The sequence below is a fragment of the Colobus angolensis genome, unplaced genomic scaffold (assembly GCF_000951035.1).
Source record: "Colobus angolensis palliatus isolate OR3802 unplaced genomic scaffold, Cang.pa_1.0 Scaffold62, whole genome shotgun sequence".
NCBI classification, from domain to species: Eukaryota; Metazoa; Chordata; class Mammalia; order Primates; family Cercopithecidae; genus Colobus; species Colobus angolensis.
In genome coordinates this window covers 3212411-3227971 of record NW_012119821.1, presented here as the reverse complement: position 1 = coordinate 3227971, position 15561 = coordinate 3212411, and the positions used below count along the sequence as shown (strand labels likewise).

Sequence of the window (15561 nt, the reverse complement as noted above, 5' to 3'; positions counted from 1 at the left end):
AGGAACATAGTCTTCCTGACCCAGAACCTAAGCTCTAAACCGATCTGCTAGAGAAACTGCTGTGTGTCTCAGAGAACCTTCAAACACAGAGACACTTAACACAGAGACATCTTTTAGGTCAACACTCCAGTTTCGTAAATGGAGTCTAAATGAACCACCCAAGGGCTCACAGCAAGTCACAGCAGAGCCAACAGTACTGACTCCTAAGCCGGCGTCCAGCTCCACTCATGGAGATTTAGTTTAATCCAGTTAAAATCTGATTGATTAGAACTGGCCAACATCTTAGTGTTTATACAATGCATAATTACTCACAGTTATTTTATGATATAAAGTGATATTGGACTATTACTGATGTTTTGTGTTAACTTCTCTCTTCTGAGGGAAAGTGGAAATATGTTTTTAGAAGTAAAATTAGTATTTTCTAGCATTTACTGAGTACCTATTATGGGTTTAGAAATTTTAAGTATACTTTCACCTACATCATCTCTAATCCTCATGATGAATAAAATATAATAATATTCTCATTTTAAAATGAAGAAATGGAACCAGGACATTTAAGTAATCTGCCAAAGATCACAAAACTAATGATTAATAGGAAAATGCATCCTGATTCTTACCTGGAAAGGTTGTTTTGGAAAAGCAAGATGAATGTTCAAAAACACAACACATTTAATCAAAATCTCCACTTGCTAAGAATAAGAAAAAAAAATCTTTTGTAAGCCTGGAGGTGAGGGTCAGGGATGAAGGTAGAATCTCTTCCCACCAGAATGTTCAACCTCTAAAACACTAGAGAAGGCATTATAAATTATATTTAATTAAAGGTATCAAAAATAACCTTACCTTAGGATCCTTTTCAAGTTGTTGATTTAGTTTCTTCCAACCTAATTTATCATAATTAACTCTATAATATCCAGTCATATTCAAATTCAAAATCACCCAGTCATGGTCAGAATCTGAAACTTGCATTTCAGGGAATACTTCTATAAAGGAATATGGGAATAATTTGAAATGGTACATTTAAAAAAGATTTTAATACCTATTTATACTACATACTCAATTCTAAACAATAAACCAATAAAACAAAAAATTAAAGGAATTCTAAAATATATATTGCTCTTACTAGGTCATTATATATTTTTCACATATAATAGCTTTTGATTTGACACTTTTCTTTAAAACTCTATGTCAACAAGAATATTTTAGTTTGAAATGAGATAGCTTTTCAAAAGCTAGATATTTCAGTATTTTATTCCCTGCCTTTATATGTGCATATATGTAAAGATGTTTTTAAAATTTGTTACTTACTGCTTCTTTGATCTAGCCAAACTAAAGATTGCGTAGTTCCATTTTTTATCCAAAGAATAGGGACAATCCATGTGTCACTTATTGGAAGAAAATAAAAAATTTAGTTACTTTTCGCACATAAAAACATACACTCTGAGCCACGATTAAAGAGACGATGAAACAGCACACAGAACTCGGGTTCTTTGGTCATTCTCTCTGGATATGCAGGCCTTTGCTCTTAGGATTACTCACCACTGTTTTTACAAGCTAGTTTTACTTTTGCTATTGTTTACTCCTCTCTCCTGTTATGTCTTATGGATTTACTTCCTTTTATAACTTAGGTGCTACTAAAACTCTTATGTCTGAAACCTTCAAGGCCTGTGTCTGTTAAATTATAGACACCTGGCTTCACTCAAGGGTAGTTCAAATGCTGCAAACAGACCCAAACCCATTCATGCCCAGAGAGGTGAAAAGTAGTTTAGAAGAAAAAGCTTGACAATCACTTCAAAATACTTTCAGCCTCAAGCATTCTCCCCATCTGAAAAGTATTCAATAGGAATCATCCATGACATTTATATTTATTGAATGTCTGCATTCTTCCCACATTGCTGGATGTGACCTGGATGAAGTAGCCAACCACAGGAAGCACATTCGTCATCGGAAGAGACACTCTACTCAGAGTTTGGGCAATATTTCCAATCTTGTTAAGCTCTCAGAAACTTGGTGTCTTGAAGACTGTCAACTGTGGGTCTGTGTTTATCTGCATAGCTAAGACACAAAGGTCTTCTCAAAAATCGCAGAGTAGTACAGGGAGAAGGAACTTTTGAGTGTCCCATTTTTCTCTCCTGAGGCTTTAAAGAAAGAGTAGAACTATCTGAAAATTTTGGTGATGGTATTTGAAAATTAATTACTCATTTGTGCTGATACTGCAATGAAATGTGAAGATAAAAACTATCAAAAACTGTTGAAAATCAGCTAATAAATTAAGAAAGGGAAGAGAAGAAGACAGGGATATAGTCTAGGCTATTTTATACTCTTTTCACTTTTACACAATCTTTTGGGATACATGCTATTGCATGTATTTTATAGATAAGGCAACCGAAACTCACAGAGCTTAAATAATACGTAAGGTTTGAATTTTTGATAGGCCAATATCTGAACTCAGGTCTAACAGAATCTAAAGGCCATCATTCTAATGTTGTGGGTATGGCTACAAATACACAAACGCACGCGTCCACACACATATGTGCACACCCCCGCACAGAACTATTCCTCAAGGAAATAGTTACCATTCAGTTTCATTTTTAAGGAAGAGAAGACTACTCTGCAATAAGACTTCCTTTCCTCTTCACTAACATATGGCAATCTATGGCTCTATCTTATTGTCTCCAACTTAGAATCCCAAGTAATTCATTACCTCTGCCTGAGGGACGAAGAGGAACACACAATACCCCACAGCTTGGGTTGCTGATGGAACCCTAAATCCCAGGGTAGGGGCACTGTGTCTTGAATCCCTACCTGCGAGTCTCTGGCCTTGCCCGGACACAAGGACTCTGCTTCACCCTAGCACACAGTCACATTGCAGAAGTGTGTATGCCCAGCGGGGGCAAAGCTTCTTCACCCACAGGCTGGATTCCGCCGGGTCAGAGCTCAACCCCAAGGAAGGTGAAGACAAAGAAGAGCAAAGCTACCTACTTGCTGGTTAGAAGAGTCCGATTTTTAACCTTTCCGAGATAAAAGGGCTCCTGTTTCATGACGCCAGTAGACACATGTAAAGTGATCACGGGAAAGCCACTCTGCTGTGTCCAACTGTCCATTATTTTTTTTATTGTCGCTGGCAAAATAACTGTGCTCTGGTCATCTATGGCCTGTTTGTAAAAATCATCACAAAAGCAGGTAAGGTTCTCAGTGAAACATTTTGAAGTAGCAATCTCCAAAAAGAGGCTCGGTAGCTATTCTCTTCCTCACTTATGTAGTAGTCCTGCAGTGGGTGATCCTCTGGGGCAAATTTGGAACTCTGTTTATATATGAATGGTTCTTCAATTAATTCATTCAATAAATATGAACACATATTTATTGGTCCAACATGTTCCATGCTCTGTTCCGGGCACTGGGAATATAGTGAAGACTAAAGACACTACCCATGACCTACGGGAGTTCTACAACAAGACAAAGTTGTTTTCCTGTGGAACTGCCATTCACCCATGGCCTCCCAGTCTTTTCCAGTATCATACAAAACAACTCAGCAAGAACGTGTCAGAAAGTAGGACAATTACCATTTGAAAATGCCTCCACAGATCATCTTGCTCAGCATTTGAGTAGGAAAACGTCTTCAAATACGACTGTAAAAAGAGAAAAGTTAAGGTTAAAATAAATAACATGCCAAAGCAATGTATGTTTACTGCCATCCAGGTAACAGCTATTTTGCAAGCTCACCTTGAGTGCACTGACAAATAAATGCTCATTCAAGAAACCAGAAAGCATCCGGGCCATAGACGCTCCCTAGGAAAAAAGCAGCTCTCCGTTATTTGAACAAAATTCAATATCCCCATCCTGACACATTCCAGATTTATAAGCAATATTCTGAGCTGCGCTCCTGATTGCATGTTGCGTTTTAGTTGAATGTTTGAATTATTTTGGAATGTGCTAATAAAATAGTACACTAATTAAGAGGTAAAAGGTAAGCAGATGTCCTACATGTAAAGAGTACAGAGTATATAACATTTTTAAAAATTGAGACCTTTACAGAGCAATAATAAATTTCCACCAAGCAGAAGGGTTCACCTTAAAAGTAGCAAGTTGTTAAAGTCTATGGTTGGTGGATCCAAGCATTAATATGGGCTTGATTGATATTTGCAAGGTGAGAATTAATTCAATCATGTTTTCTGAAACCTATGTATTGAATTAAAATAAGGTTATTTTCATAAAAAGTTTTAAGTTGTATATTGGTATAGGACCCTTAGAATCCATTTTATGCAACTTTCTACAAGAGTATAAAACCAAAGGAAATTTCTAACTGCTTTTACCTTGCTGTAAGTAAATAAGTCATAGAGTTCCTCTATTTCACTTGTTTTGAAATGTTCCACCTTCAAGGCCACAGCTCTAGTCACCAGGGCGTGATCTTCTCTGAGGACATTATGTAAAATGTTGGAAAAAAAGACCTCATTCTATAAAGGAAAAGATTGAGCAACATTAAATGCTGAGGTGTCACAGAAAACCAAAATTCTATGGTCCTCAAATACTTTCAAAAACTGATATTGAAGAGGGAGAAAATTCAGTAATTGAGAAGTGTCTATGAATTGAAAGATGCCAAGTAAGTCAGGATTCCTTGAATAACAAAACTATAAGACACTTTCCTTCCCATTTGTATTCTTTTTCATTTCAGTTTTTAAAAAGTCAATTACAAAGTTAATATGGTTTCCAAAAGCCACCTACATTTCCGACAGGGAAGTCCATGGCCATCCTGAAAGGGCCTTCCTTCAGGTGGTTTTAATTATCTAAAATTTCATCAGTAATTGTATCAATAACTCCTTAAAATTAATCAACCTCTCTTTCATGAATATTTACAAACTAAAAGCATGCCAGATCTACAAATTCACAAAGATGCTGATGTAATAAATGAAAATTGAAAATAAATCTGGATACTACAGTTTATGGCTCATGCATTAAGATAAGGCAATTTATTATATTTTAATGAGAACCATAGGACTCTTCAAAAGACTAGCTCTCTCTTAGACACATGATAAGGGCAATTTCTCCCTGAAGTAAAGCTAGAAGGAAAACCAGTTTATAGCCAGAGAGTCTTGTGATGACAGAGCTAGAGCAAAGACCAGTGGAGAAGTTATTGACACACGTTCGTAGCCTGGAGAACCAGGTGAACCCCCCATGATCCACAGGAACCCTCAAGTCCCTACTGACTATCTTTGGGATCTGCAAGTTGACTCTCTCAGCCTTCGACAGCGTCAGATTTTCAAAACCTGTTTCACTTCCATTTGCCAATGTTCTCATCAATCCCTTTCTATAAGCAGATTATTTTTAGGCTAGTAATACCATTGATTAGGCTATTATCAAACTCCGCTTTTCCGGAAATAAGAAAATCTATCATTTAGAGCAATACATCTCAAATTTTAACATGAATAAGGACCACCAGGGGATTTTGTCAAAATCATCTTCTGATTCAGTTGGTTTGGGTTGGAGCCTGTATTTTTAATAAACAACCCGATTATGCTGATGCTGCTAGTTTGAGAATCACACTGAGTAGCAAGGATTTGGAGGAGTCCTCAGTAAGCAGGGATTTTATTAGTTTAACACTCAAGGCTTCTTGAGAGTGTCTCACTGGTGACCTATAAGCACAATGTAGAAAATAGAAAAAATAAAATCACCCGTAATATCGCACCCTCAGATCACCACCGTTAAAATGTTAGTGTAGTTCTTTTCCATCGTTTTTCCTATGTACTATTTATTCCCATAGTTGTAAAAACTTTTTATCTTGCTCATTTACTTATTATAGCATTTTACAATTTTGCTACCTCATCTTTATAATTATCCCTTATAATGGCTGCTGCATTATAAAGAAAACAGAAACATAAATTGAAAGAAAACAAACCAAAATGTAATAGTGATTATCTCTGTGTGATCAAATCAAGATGATTTTCTTCTTTTCAAAGTATAGCAGATAGAAATTTTGCAAAAGAAAAACCTTAAAATATATAAATACATAGCTGCATAATAACCCATCGGGTCAATAGCCCATAATTGGTTCAATAATTTCCCTTTTATTAGCTAGGCATTGAAGTTACTTTAAGCTTTTTGTTGTTTTAACCAGTTTTGATGAACATTTTTGCACATACTGCTTCTCTACATTTTGTGGGTCTCCCCTAACCCCATAGAACAGATTGTCTTTCTTTCTTCTGCCTGCCTGGCATAAGGTTTTATGTAATCTTCTTGATATCACTATAACCATACAAGGTAATTAATGACTGAGACAAACACCTCTTCCTCAACACCCTAGAGGTCTTTCTACTCTGGGCCTCCCATAAAGTGATGCTGTCCATAGCCTGTTTCCGTTCTATTGGAGGGAAACATTATATAAAACATGATGTCAGCTTTAAAAAAAAAAACAAAAAACAAAAAACTAGCTACTGCATATAGTGATTAGATAATGTGAATCTGTATATTCACCATTAATTTGTCCCACAAGCTGCAATATGTCAGAGAAGGCCTATTCAAGTTTCTTCCTTTTTTTTTTTGGAGACAGTCTCACTCTGTTGCCCAGGCTGGAGTGCACTGGTGTGGGCATAGCTCGCTGCAACTTCAATTTCCGAGGCTCAAGCAATCATCTCACCGCAGCCTCCTGAGCAGCTGGGACTACAAGGGTGCACCACCATGCCCAGCTAACTAAAAAAAAAATTTAGTAGAAACGAGATTTCACTATGTTGCCCAGGCTGGTCTTAAACTCCTGAGCTTAAGAGATTCTCCCACCTTGGCCTCCTAAAGTGTTGGAATTACAGGTGTGAGCCACCACACACAGCATAGAATCTACTCTTATCCTTAGAAATATAACACTATTTATTGTAATAAATTTGTACAGAATATCATGAGGATTAAACACACAGAATCTGGAGTTAAAGTGCCTGTGTATGAATCCTTCCTCAGTCCTTTAGGAGTTAGGTGACTCATCAAAGACCACCAACTTTATCTCTCTGAAACTCAGTTGCCATCTGAAAATGGGTAAAACAACAATGTCCTCAAGGGATTATTATGAGGACTAAATTAATTTTCATAATGTTGCAAGCACAACAGATAGCAAATAGGACATGCTCCATAAGGGTTAACCACTGCGGTGATTACTTACCATTATTTTTATTATTATCCTTCAGAATTGTTCTGAGCATTGAATGAGATAATATAAATAATTCTATTTAAGTACATAAAACTAGTACCTAGTTAGTGGTAGTTGTCTCAACAGTACCTAGCAGATGTCATTATCATCTGTTGAATGACTGCATGAAACCCATTTTACAAATGAGGAACTAAAGCTCAGAGGTGTTCATCTGCCTGCCTCAGCTTACCATCACAGTAAAGACAGAGTAACATCTGATGGCTGCAGTGCCCATATGTACCTCTTCCCTTCACCAAGTCTGCTGCTTTCTTAGATCAGGCAGCAGGAAGGTGGAGGAAAGTCAGTGAGTGGCAATGTCAGGGCTAGAGCTTCAGAGTTCCAGAAAGCCTTCGTCCTTAATGTTCTGACTCCTTGAGGATAATCCATTCATATCAGCTGAAACTAGACCTCGAAATAGAAAAAAATGGAAAATCTGTTTCTGTCTATGATTCTGTTACTCAATTTCAATCACATTATTAGATTAAAAGGAGGTTAAAGTTCTTGATCTCCGAAAATCTTCGAAAGGAAAGCTAAGCTTTTTAAAAACAAAGAATGTGGCAATGTCCTCAGTCACCAGGATCTGACGCTTTCACTCAGCTCCACAAGCAACTAAGAGATATAGAAAAGGGTGACTAGCAAACTAATGATAAAAAGAAATAATTAAAAGGTACAAAAAGAGACTAACGTTGTAATCTTAGCTTCAAAAATACCAGGAAGATGTTTTTGGCAAGTTTTGCGAGATACTGATAATATCTTAACCATTTTAGTTGTCACAAGAGGTAACTGAAATTGACGTTCATGATGTATTCTACTTAAGAAAACAGAGTAAATTTCATTGTCTTACGGGAATTAAACTTTTTCCTTTATTAACTCTATCCACAGAGTTAACTTAGGACATATCCAACTGCTTTTAAAAGAAGTTAGAGATGGCACTAACCATGAGTGAATAAAAGTTATGAAAGAGAGATACAAATGATTTTGTAGGCATAGAGTCAGTGGAAAGGATTGTTGGAGACAGCTAAGACAATAAACACATACTATATGTAGATAAAGTATATATATATATGGAAAGAATTGTATATTGAAGACACACACACACACCATTAGCTTCTTGAGGATAAGAACAATCCAGTGTGTTTTTGTCATAGAGCACAGTGGTTAAAAGCATGGGCTTCGCAGTTGGCGTGACCTGGAATTGAATCTCAGTTCTGACATTTAATAACTATGAGACCTTGAGCAACTTACTTAATGCTTCTATACCTCAGTTTCCTCATGTGTAAAATAGAAATAACAACAGCACTCATACAGTTGGTTTGCGGACTCAGTAAGATGATGTATGTATAGTGCTCACACTGCCTGGCACTTAAGTTCTAAGTACTCACTGAATGGTAAATACAGTATTATTGTTGTTATCGTCATGCTTGTTATCAGACTAGACCCAGACAGCTGGTTATAAAATCAGGCCTGTCCCAATGGGGCAAATGACCTTGGGCAAGTCATTTAACCTTTCAGTACTTCAGTCTCCTGATCTATATAATGACATCCAAACTTTCCTCCAGGACAAGTAGGGCCTGTGCATAGTTCATGGGGAGGAAGAGAGAGGCGCTGCGGAGTGACTGGGCTGGGGGACTCTTATAGGATGTTTGTAAAGGGCGGGGAGGTGGCATGGAACTCGGGTGTTAAAAGCCTGCACTACATCAGTGCTTGCCAGATGCTGTGATTTCACAAACAGATAAAAAGAGATTTTTTAAAAGGTTTCTGTGGCACTAAGATAGGCGTGTCAACCTTTTTTTCCTGCCAAACTATCAACCAAAGCAAGTACCATCTATCTACCGTCCATTATCAAGTTTCATAAAAGAAGGAAAGCTTACTTCCAAAATAATAGAAAGAATATAATCTTAGAATTTCCTTCAGAATGAATAGATTTAGCCTGTAAAGAAGATCCAGCAAGTGGAGATAGCATTAAATATTAATAAACCCTTCGAATGAGTGAAGGCAGGAAGGAGAAAAGAGGTCAATAATCCAGCCTTGGAACAACAGGAGCTGAGATGAGACGGGGACCAGCAAAGAGAGGCAGGAAGGAGCAATCCTGAGGACCAGAGAGGTTACAGGAGACAGAAGAGAGGAGGGGAAGAAGATGCAAACCAAGAAAGGACCTCTGGTTTATAAAAGAGGTGAGGTTTATACCAAAAGATAACATTAAGTCTAAACATTCAGATAGCTAAATCAAATCAATTTGGTTTTATCATGGCATTCTAAAAGCACTACATAATTACTCTAAATAAATTAAATATCAGAAGTAAAACCTACAGTTGAAAGAATTAGAGTTGCACATGGATGTATTTATTTTTTAATATTACTATTTACTCAAATTAGCAAAACAATATCAGCAATAATACTAAATATGAAGTATCATATTACTTATCATAAAAGCCATACACTACTGTTACAGTTGTTTTAAAATATAGTCTAGGTTGGGCACGGTAGCTCACGCCTGTAATCCCAGTACTTGGAAGGCCGAGGCTGGTGGACCTTTGAGTCTAGGAGTTTGAGACCAGTCTGGGCAACATGGCGAAACCCCATTTCTACAAAAAATACAAAAATTATCTGGGCATCGTGGCACACGCCTGTAGTCCCAGCTATTTGGAAGGCTGATGTGGGAGAGCTGCTTGAGCCCAGGAGGTCGAGACTGCAGTGAGTCAAGATTGCGCCACCACACTCCAGCTTGGGTGACAGAGCAAGACCCTTTCTCCAGCCTGGGTGACAGAGCAAGACCTAGACTATATATATATATAGTCTATATAGTAGGAATAAGAAATACATGTAGTAGGGATAAGTGAAAATAATCTTAGGCAGTCATTTAAAATCTTTTTTAAAAAGATCTAATGATTTGTAGAAATGCTTAGGATTATGAAGTGGAAATACGAATAGGTAGAAATATGAAGTAGAATATGAAGTAAAAAAAGCAATATAAAATTTTATGTAATTCCCACTTTCAAAAACATTTACAATAGATAAAAAGCCTGGAATTTAAAAAAATATATCAAAACAATAACACAAATTATTATAGGTAATTTATTATTTCTTATATTTTCCTGTATTTTATACATTTTCAAGAATTAATATGCATTACTTCTATAATTAGGAGAAAAAATGTTAAATAAACTTAATAAACATACTTACTCTTGGGAGTTTAGGATTAAAGTAGTTAATTACTTCAAACTCAAAATAAGATGCAAAACCTTCCTTGAGCCAGATGTTGTTCCACCAATTCATGGTAACCAAGTTTCCAAACCACTTTTGGAAATGAGAAGAAAAAAGAGCTTTCTTAAATTTAATTTTTAAGTTATATTCATTGTAATTGCATGTTAAGTAAATGTAAGGTCGAAAGACATAATTAAAATTTATTTGCCATCAATAACAAAACTTGAAGACTGGACAGCCAAAAAACAAGTTGCTGTTTTCACATAAGGAGATATTAGTCATGCATTTCTCAGAAATATTCCATGTTCAGTGATTAAAAGCAATTTTTGTTTTAAAACTGCGATGTTTAAACATAAGGTCAGTTAGAACAGCATTTCTTAAACTGTCCACTTGGCCCAAAAGTTGTTTTTAGTTCCTTAAAACAGAAGCCCTGAATGCTGACTTGCCACCTACTAATTCTAGTACCTTATACTCTAAATAGGCTACAACTGGATTTTACTTTAAGCAGTTGTTTATATTTTAAGAACATAATTTGATCTGTGCCATGTACAAATCACTCAAGTCATCATATGTTTTGCAATATGGTTCAGATGTCATTATTTTCTGTTTGAACTGAACAGAAAAAAAAAAAAAAACAGTGTCAAATGGATGATGAACAGGATTAGGAAAGAAAAACAATGATTTCCAAACTAACAAACCCAAGGCCTGGTATTTAACCAAATTCTTATAACAGCTATAATTACTAATAGCCTGTATTGCAAAACAATGTGTCACTTAGGCTATCATAAAAAATGACACTTTGGGTGACTTAATAAAACTTGTGAATGTGTGTGTTTTACTGTGCATCAGGGTATCAGTCAATCCTAGTAAACTGCTCTTTTCCAAAACTTCTTATGGAGCCACATTACTAAGATAACATCGTTGAGATTATTTCTTTCTTAACAGATTTGTATTAATGGAGCAGACACTGAAACGCAGATATGAAAATCTTCATCAAATTAAACAGCTAAACTTCTAAAATCCCAATGCAAAACCAAATAGATCTGATTAAATGGATTTACTGGGAATGCAGCTCAAGGGTTAATTATTGCCACCTTGCTAATGTATTACCTGCATCCATTTAATCTCTCTCCAACAACAGCAACAACAACTAGAAATTTATAACAATCTGCTGATGAAATGTGCATAGCTTTCAGTGATCCTTTTGAATAGCCCTTAGTTTAGGTGAAATGAAAATAAAATACTCCTGTGTCTGCATGGCTTACTTTTCCTGAAGAGGACTTTGTGGAGCAAAGTTAATTGTTGGATGTAAATACCCAGCCCTCAGCCGAACTGTACAGTCTCCTTCCTATGATCTGTCACCAGTAGTTCAAATCTACCCTGAATCTGAGTTTTCCCTATTGTTACTCACTGTCATACTTTGTGATGTTTTTCTTTTCAAAATATGGTATTTTAAAAGATGGCGGGGTCTTACTGGGGTTTTTATGCTATTTTGGTAGTGCACCTGGAAAATAACTTCATGTGAAATAAAAGAACGTTTTACCACATGCCTGGTGTCCAATCTCGTGGGAGACAATGTAGGAGATCAGAATCTTTTTTTCTGTCAGTTGATCTTTTGGTTCCAACAACAATACTGATTCATCAAATATCATTAGTCCCCAGTTTTCCATTGCATAGTTGTCAAAACTAGGCAAGGCAATTATATCTAAGTGGATTTAAATGGAGGAGAATATAAAATAATATTTTCCAAAACATGGGATTTTTTAAATATCTCAAAATGAAATCACAAAATTGCCAAAAAATACAAGAGAATATTTATAACCTGAAGGCAGAGGAAGCTTTTTAAAGACTAATACCAAAGACAAAAGCCAGCAAATAAATTATTTTGACTATGTTGAAATAAAATATTCTTGATAAAGGACTTGTATTCAAATATACAAAGAATGCTTATAACTCAGCAGTAAGGAAACAAACAACCCAACTACAAAATGGGCAAAAGATCTGAACATACACCTCACTAAAGAAGATATATAAATGGCAAATACACATATGAAATGATGCTCAACATCAATTGTCACTAGAGAATATTAAATTAAAACAATGAGATACTACCACACACCTACTGGAATGGCTAAAATCCAAAACACTGGCAACACCAAGTGCAGATGAGGATGTGGAGCAACAGGGACTCTCATTCATTGCTTGTGGAGATGCAAAATGGTACAGTCACTATAGGTTGACTATAAGATCTGACAATTACATTACTTGGAATTAACCCAAATGACCTGAAATCTTATGCCCACCCAAAAACCTGCACACAAATGTTTATAGAAGCTTTATTCATAATTGCTAAAAGTTGGAAGCAACCAAGATGCCCTTAAATAGGCTAATAGATAAACAAACTGCAGTACATCAATATAACAGAGTATTATTCAGTGATGAGAAATGATGGATCATGCTAGGAAAAGATATGGGAAATTTTAAGTGCATGTTGCTAAGGGAAAGAAGCTGCTCTGGGAAAGCTACATACTATGCAATTCCAACTATATGACATCCTGGAATAGGCAAAACTATAAAGATAATAAAAAGATTGGTGGTTGTCAGGGATTCGGGGGAAGCAGGGGAAGATAAATCGATGGAGCACAGGAGATTTTTATGGCAGTGAAACTATTCTGTATGATACTGCAATTGTTGATACTGGTCATTCTACACTTGCCAAAACCCATACTGCTATACAATGCAAAAATTGAACCATAAGATAAACTAGGGAGGTTAGTTAATAATACTGTTTCAATATCGTAGCAAGTGTACCATACTAATGCAAGATGTTGACAACAGGAGAAAGGAGGGAGATGGAAGGAAAGAAAGAATATATGGGAACTGTCTATTTTTCACACAATCTTCCTGTAAACTTAAAACTGCTCTACAAATAGTCTATTTATATTAAATACTTTAGCCAGGCATGGTGGCTCATGCACATAATCTCAGCACTTTGGGAGGGCTAGGCAGGCGGATCACTTGAGATCAGGAGTTCAAGACCAGCCTGGCCAACATGGTGAAACCCTGTCTCTACTAAAAATAGAAAAATTAGCTGGGCGTGGTTGTGCGCACCTGTAATCCCAGCTACTGGGGAGGCCGAGGCAGGAGAATCACTTGAACTTGGGGGACGGAGGTGTCAGTGAGGGGAGATTGCGCCACTGCACTCCAGGCTGAGTGATAGAGTCAGATGCCGTCTCAAAAAATGAATAAATAAAAATAAATATTTTAGTTCACCAAAATACACTATAAACATATTTGAAAGGCAAAGAATAATATAGGGAAAAATATTTAAAGCATATACCACAAGCAATTAGACAACTTTTTAATATTTAAAGAACTCTGAGAAAACAGAGAAAAAACCAAACGCGAACAATACACCAAAGAAATACTTCAAACAGCCAAAAATCTTATTTAAAATGGTCATCATTAATCATCAAAAATCAAAAATTAAAATGATTTATCTTTAAAATACATAGGAGTCTAATAATTAATATGTTGTAGGCATAGGAAATTTGGCACGTAGCCTACAGGTAAAGTGTCAACTGGCACAATAATAACCCAAACACCTAGCTCTATCAGTCACTATAATATTTTGATATTCTGTCCAACTTTTGACTTGAGAGTGAATTAAAATGATAGCAACATGAGAAAAAATACTGTTCTATATAAGGGATATATGAACACAGTTCATATAATCTTAGATTCTAAAGTTTAGAATTCATTGAGCAAGCTACAAGAAAATAAGCTAAAAGAACAGCACAGAAGAAATAAACCAAATTGTTTTTCACTCAACTCACTGACGGTAAGGACATGGCATATGCAGGAAATGCTGGTAGGGGAGGCATTTGTTTTGTTTTGTTTGTGACTCAGCAAAGAGTTAAAGCAATTAAGAAACATTAGTTATCTTTCTCCTAAAAACCCAGTAATAGAGGAACTCTTTATTTTAATCACCTATCAATAAAAATAAGGTTTTGATTGAGTGCCTCCTATGAGCGCTCATAGGGTAACATCAGTTGAGATGCTATGAAGGTTACAAAGAAAGTATCAAATGTATCCCTGATGTCCAGGAATTAATAATCTGGTCAGAATTTAAGTGGAATTACTGAACTAATCACATATATTTATTTCCTCCATCCCCCAAAAAGTTTGCTGTTGACCACCTGACTGCCATAGGTTCTAGAGGCACAAAGAAAAAGACCCTTCAGATCCTAACTCCAAGATCCAATGAGGGAGATAATTAAAATACAATTGGTCAAGAGTTCAAACGGAGGAATACGCAGGATGCTGTGGAAGTGTGAGAAAAGAAGTCAGGGAAGGCTTCCTGGATGAAGAGGCACTGAGTTGAGAAACAGAAGTGAATTAAGCAGTGGATAGAAGGCACTTCAGGATGTGCAAACTGCATGTGTAAGAGCCTGGTGGAGACAAGAGGAAGGTGAACGAATGCATAGGAGTGAGCAGAGACAGAGCTAGAGCATCCTTCCCACTCAGGAACTGCCAAAAGCCCTGAGAGGTTGGTAAGAGAAGCACCTTTAGAAAGACATGGTACTGACTTCGGACTTAACCCTCAGGGCAATGGGAGGTCACACAGAGGTTTTAAAGAGAACAGTAACATGATCAGATTTTCTCTGGAAAGATCCTTCTGGTTTCATATGAAGGATGGCTTGGAGGGAATGTGGAGAAGCTATGAGAGTACAGCTGTGGTGGAGATGATGATGAAAACTAGGGAGAACCAGGGGGACAGTAAGAAGTGAGTGGATGGATGGATGGATGTAGGGGATGATAAGGTGACTAATTAGATCGAGGGTGTGCTTCAAGGGAACAGGGTGTCGAGGATGACTCTGGACTTCTCATCTAAATAAATACAAATAGAACTTTTCTTGCCAAGACAAGGGGCATCTTGGGAGCCTCAAGCCCCAGAAATGCCAGGAGCTTAGTCTCCATGCCTGAGCTCCCGCTGCCTCCAAATCCCTGAATGATAGGTGTTACCTCCAGGATTTCCGTATGGGCCGAGGACGGTTTCCATCCCTTCATTCCCCATTCCTCCTTAGCCAGAATGCTCAAGCTGCAGAGATCCTGACTTCCTGGGGTTCAGAAGGCTCAAGCTCCCAAATATTTACTCCCCACCTTCTTCCACTATCTGCCAGTATAGGCAG

General features: G+C 36.8%; 1 protein-coding gene across 1 annotated transcript in view; it reads right to left on the bottom strand.

Moving 5' to 3' along the window:
- The window catches only part of LVRN (laeverin), a 73302-nt gene that overhangs the window by 23871 nt on the left and 33870 nt on the right, over window positions 1–15561 (bottom strand). The window contains exons 5-12 of the mRNA XM_011963668.1: window positions 11920–12074; window positions 10349–10462; window positions 4311–4451; window positions 3721–3786; window positions 3561–3626; window positions 2980–3152; window positions 1306–1382; window positions 841–980 (exon numbers count right to left, since the gene is read on the bottom strand). Of these exons, the coding sequence (XP_011819058.1) occupies window positions 841–980; window positions 1306–1382; window positions 2980–3152; window positions 3561–3626; window positions 3721–3786; window positions 4311–4451; window positions 10349–10462; window positions 11920–12074 (932 nt within the window). The remainder of the gene's footprint in view (window positions 1–840; window positions 981–1305; window positions 1383–2979; window positions 3153–3560; window positions 3627–3720; window positions 3787–4310; window positions 4452–10348; window positions 10463–11919; window positions 12075–15561) is intronic.